Source organism: Neoarius graeffei, chromosome 1 (genome assembly GCF_027579695.1).
Source record: "Neoarius graeffei isolate fNeoGra1 chromosome 1, fNeoGra1.pri, whole genome shotgun sequence".
Taxonomy (NCBI): Eukaryota; Metazoa; Chordata; class Actinopteri; order Siluriformes; family Ariidae; genus Neoarius; species Neoarius graeffei.
The window spans coordinates 49,306,350-49,310,841 of record NC_083569.1 but is presented as its reverse complement, the minus strand read 5'-3'; the positions used below and the strand labels follow the sequence as shown (position 1 = coordinate 49,310,841).

The window sequence follows — 4,492 nt, the reverse complement described above, 5'->3', positions numbered from 1 at the left end:
CGCCAGGTCATCACGGGGTGGCACAGAGACAAACAACCATTCACACTCACATTCACACCTACGGTCAATTTAGAGCCACCAATTAACCTAATCTGCATGTCTTTGGACTGTGGAGGAAACTGGAGGAAACCCACGCAGGCACGGGGAGAACATGCAACCTCCACACAGAAAGGCCCCCGTCGGCTGCTGGGCTCAAACCCAGAACCTTCTTGCTGTGAGGTGACAGTGCTAACCACTACATCACCGTGGTGCCCCAGCAGTGGCTTGACCTTCGAGGAAATACACAATACGGCTTTGGTCCATTGCGCTCGTGCTGGGATGTGATTTAGGAGACCGTGATCTTCCTGCCTCCACACTGACCCCTTCCACTGACCTCTTCCCTCATTTTCACTTACGCATAATTAGACGCATTGGATGAAGTGGGTCATTATGTGGCATAGCATTTCGTTCCGTCTGCGTCATTTCACGCCATAAAGTGCTTTTAAAAGACTCGCGCGCACACACACACACCACACACACAGCAGGAGCGCGCTGTGGAGAGCAACTTTATCCTCACCGACACCAAGTTCTGGGAGGGAGAAGCCCCCAAAGCAAGCAAGGAAGCGCTCTCTCTCTCTCTCTCTCTCTCAGACAGACTTGTGGCTGCACTTCAGTGGCATCAGACGGCGGCGGCGCGCGACAGGAGCGGACGTTGCGCACGAGGCAAAGATGAAGGTCAGTGAACCTCAGACTCGAAACACATCAGGGCTAAATTACTAACAAACATCTGGAGGCGACCTACTGATCTCATTCATCAAACTGCAGGTATTTCTCTTGATGTTATAAAAATAGGATAGAACCGAGTTAAAACAAATGTACATGCCCTAAGGGCTCTGAGTTTTTATTTTTAATGTTTTATCACAACGATACAATACACAGTAAGCCTTTCAAACCAAGTAAGCATTATGAAAACTCTTTTTTTTAATTATTAACAACTAGTCTATTATTTTTAAATTATTTATTAATTTTTACAAAGTAAAGATATTATTATTATTTTGATCTCATCATCATCATCGTTATTATTATTATGAACATTAGGCCTATATCATGTTTTTTGTTTTGTTTATTTGGTATTTAAAAAAAAAAACAGAGTACATTAACTCACAAACTGTCAAGTGCACAACGGTGAATGAGTAAAAATTGTATCGCAGTGTATTATACCGCTCAGAAAAGTCCAATACAGGGGACTTATTTCCATTGAGGTCCTTTATATATATATATATATATATATATATATATATATATATATATATACACACACACACACACACACACACACACACACACACACACACTGCCATCAAATCAGCTCTAAATGCCGCACAGACATCAGAAAGGCTTATCAAAGAAACATTACAGAGTTTAATGGCATGGGTGCAGATCCCGGGGGGGACGGGGGGGGGGGGGGGACATGACCACCCTCCAATCTCTGATAAACATGAATTGTCCCCCCCAATAAAAATCCCCTAAATTATTCAAAATTGTACAAACAAATGTATTTTCAGACAAATGATTCCCTGTGCAGTACTTTTTGAATGATGTGGCGAGCCTCTACGAAGTTGTGATTTATGGTTGCATGGTATGAGTTGCATACGGGCAAAAAAAAAAAAAAAAAAAATCACTTTTGCGTCCCCCCCAAATCCTGACATCGGATCTGCACCCCTGTTTAATGGATTACACTGAGAAGTCACGAGCTCTCTATGGGCTGGATCTTGCAGCTTTGTCTGCTGCAAGAGTGCATAGACTACTGGGGATGTAACCAAACATTTCTGTGTTTCTCTGTGTGTGTGTGTGTAGTGCTCGGGTCTGATGCGCTTCCGCTGGACAGTGCTCTTCCTCAGCGCGTATTTGCGCGTGGTGAGCGCGGACTGTGGCTCGGATTGCGCCTACTGCTCTGTGCACATGCGCCTGCAACAAACACACGGCAACTCTATAGTAAGTCTGTCGACACTATGCACTTTCACTGCTCCATAGCGTTAACCCAGCAATACTTATTCCCCAAAATGCAGTTCAAACACACATTTCTGTGCACACAGCTGCGCCTCTTTCTTTTTTTTTTGCACATCTATCACGATGAAGAAAAGACTCTACTGGACCTTGCTATAAAAGGCTATAAAGGTTTACTGTTTATAGTATTGCACTTTTCCCCTCCCTAAAAAAAATACATTATTCTGTCTGAGAGTGCAGTTCTGCGATTCATGCCCTTCTTATCAGTAATAGGATTAGACAATTCGACAAACAAAAAGAAATATTGTCTGTGATGTATTGATTATGTAGCATTTTCAAGCTATGGCATGTTCCCTGAATCAATTCATGGTGCTTGATGATATATTGATCAAAGCTCTGTGTGTGTGTGTGTGTGTGTGTGTGTGTGTGTGTGTGTGTGTGTGTGTGTGTGTGTGTGTGAAACAGTCTCTAAAATAACATCGATTGAATTTTTCACCACTGCAATGTTCTAACACATCTCCCGATTTGTGTTTACAGATCTGTGCCATGTAAATATTTCGTCTATACTAATGAGTGTTAAATGTGCATTCTTTCTATTTCTTCTCTTTCCTCTTCTGGACATAAAGGAAATGAAAAAAAAGCCCTTTCTTCATGTTTCCAAACATGCATCAAACTACTGAAGAGCTCAAACACTATAATTTGAGGTTGTTTAAGTGTGTATGTAATATTAATATACATTGTAATACACAGTAAAATGCAAAAAAAGCTGTATGTTAGATTTGCTGAAAATTATTCTCACGTATGGTTTCTCAAGAGCTTAACTCTGCTTCCCACCCGCACACATGCTTACTCATTACACACAGCACACTGCTACATAAAAGAAAATCCAGTTAGTCATGCGTAATATTGACTCTGGTGTTAGTAAGAGCAACCAGCAAACACTGATGTGTCTAATGATGCCAGAGTCAGGCAGTGTTGCTATGTATGTGTTTGTAAGACCAAAGACATCAGACAGTATGCATGTCATATACCATATTCATATGTTTTGGCAGGAATGTGTGTTGCAGTGTGAAGGTCATCTTTCCACTGGCGGCTCTTGGGGTATATGTCAAGATTTCCTACAGACAACTGAAAACACACCTGAAGCAGGGCAAGCGTTCACAGAAACCTATAGTCTACCCCAACAGCACCATGAGGAGAAAAAATACGGTGGCTTCATGAAGCGATATGGTGGTTTCATGAAGCGTTATGGAGGCTTCATGAAACGATATGGAGGCTTCATGAAAAAAGCAGCCGAGGTTTATGGGCCACAGCCAGATGACATAGACAAAGGCAGAGAAATCCTGTCTAAGAGCGACATGGAGATGCTGGCCAATCTGGTCGAAAACGATGCTGAGAGGGAAGGGCCTGCAATGAATGATATCCTTAATGCGAAGGGAGAGGCTGATGAGTTAGAGGGTGTGGCAAAGCGCTATGGTGGTTTCATGAGAAGGGGTTATGACTCAGGGGGTGGAGCAAAGCCATTACAGAAACGCTATGGTGGGTTCATGCGGCGGGTGGGCAGGCCAGATTGGTGGGAGGAGCCTAAACTTTACAGAGGTGTTGTTAAGCGTTTGCCACAGGAGGAGGAAGAGCAAGAGAAGTCACCAGCTATGGGCAAGAAATATGAGGGTTTCGTGGAATACTGACATCCTTGCAGATTGTGGTTAGCTGTTGATATTTCTGTTCTATCCCCCTTCATCTGTTAACTGTTAGAGGTTCTTCGTAATCATGGCAGAAAGAATCACATGCTTATAATGCACTTGTGCTGACACCATTTGTATAATTTGATTGTAATATCTTTGTAATGCTGAACATTTTCAGAATGTGAAAAAAAACACTCTCAGAGGTATATTGTGGCTACAGGAATTCATGTTTGTGTAGCAGAATCCGACACCAGATCGATGACAAAGTTTGATAACTTATGCTGATCTGTCCTGTCTTCATTTGTCACTTTTCCCTATTTCCTTGGCTGCACTACAGATAACGTTCTCTACACCAAATTTACTTCGAGATTGATACAGGAATATAAACTAATTTACTACAGCAACAGATTTAGTGGTGTAAAAGTTTTATTTAATGACCACAGTAGAGTGATTTCCCCACACAGCAGTGTTTCTCATAGTGGGTTGTTTTGTTGACTGTCTAAATTTGTTATATGCTGTACAGCTTGAATAAACTGCTCGAAACTGCAAAACAAAGCCTCTGTGTTTCAGAATGTCTCTGGGTTTCATAAATATTATAACAGTCTACAGTTACTGGTTCAGTGATACATCCTACTGCATCTCTGAGAGGTGCTTCAACCTACCATTAGGTAGCTATAATAAATACTTTTATCAGAGTGTATCCCAATAAAGTGTAGCCCACACAGTAGATCAGTATCTGCACTTTAGGAAGGTCATGACGGAAATCAGAAATCTTTTTGTGATGATGATTATGATATTAATGCTAATGATATTTTCTGTTT

At 41.7% G+C, this 4,492-nt stretch overlaps 1 protein-coding gene across 2 annotated transcripts; it reads left to right on the top strand.

Moving 5' to 3' along the window:
* The first annotated feature begins 529 nt into the window (after window positions 1-529).
* Window positions 530-4,209, top strand: penkb (proenkephalin b). Of its 2 annotated transcripts, none has more exons than XM_060923385.1 (3): window positions 530-714; window positions 1,837-1,974; window positions 3,039-4,209. In XM_060923385.1, exons 1-3 carry the CDS (start codon window positions 709-711, stop codon window positions 3,672-3,674), a joined length of 780 nt encoding a protein of 259 aa, XP_060779368.1. In that variant the 5' UTR covers window positions 530-708; the 3' UTR covers window positions 3,675-4,209. The 2 variants fall into 2 exon arrangements, with proteins under 2 accessions (XP_060779368.1, XP_060779378.1); XM_060923395.1 differs by lacking the exon at window positions 530-714 and adding an exon at window positions 732-804.
* Window positions 4,210-4,492: the final 283 nt, after the last annotated feature.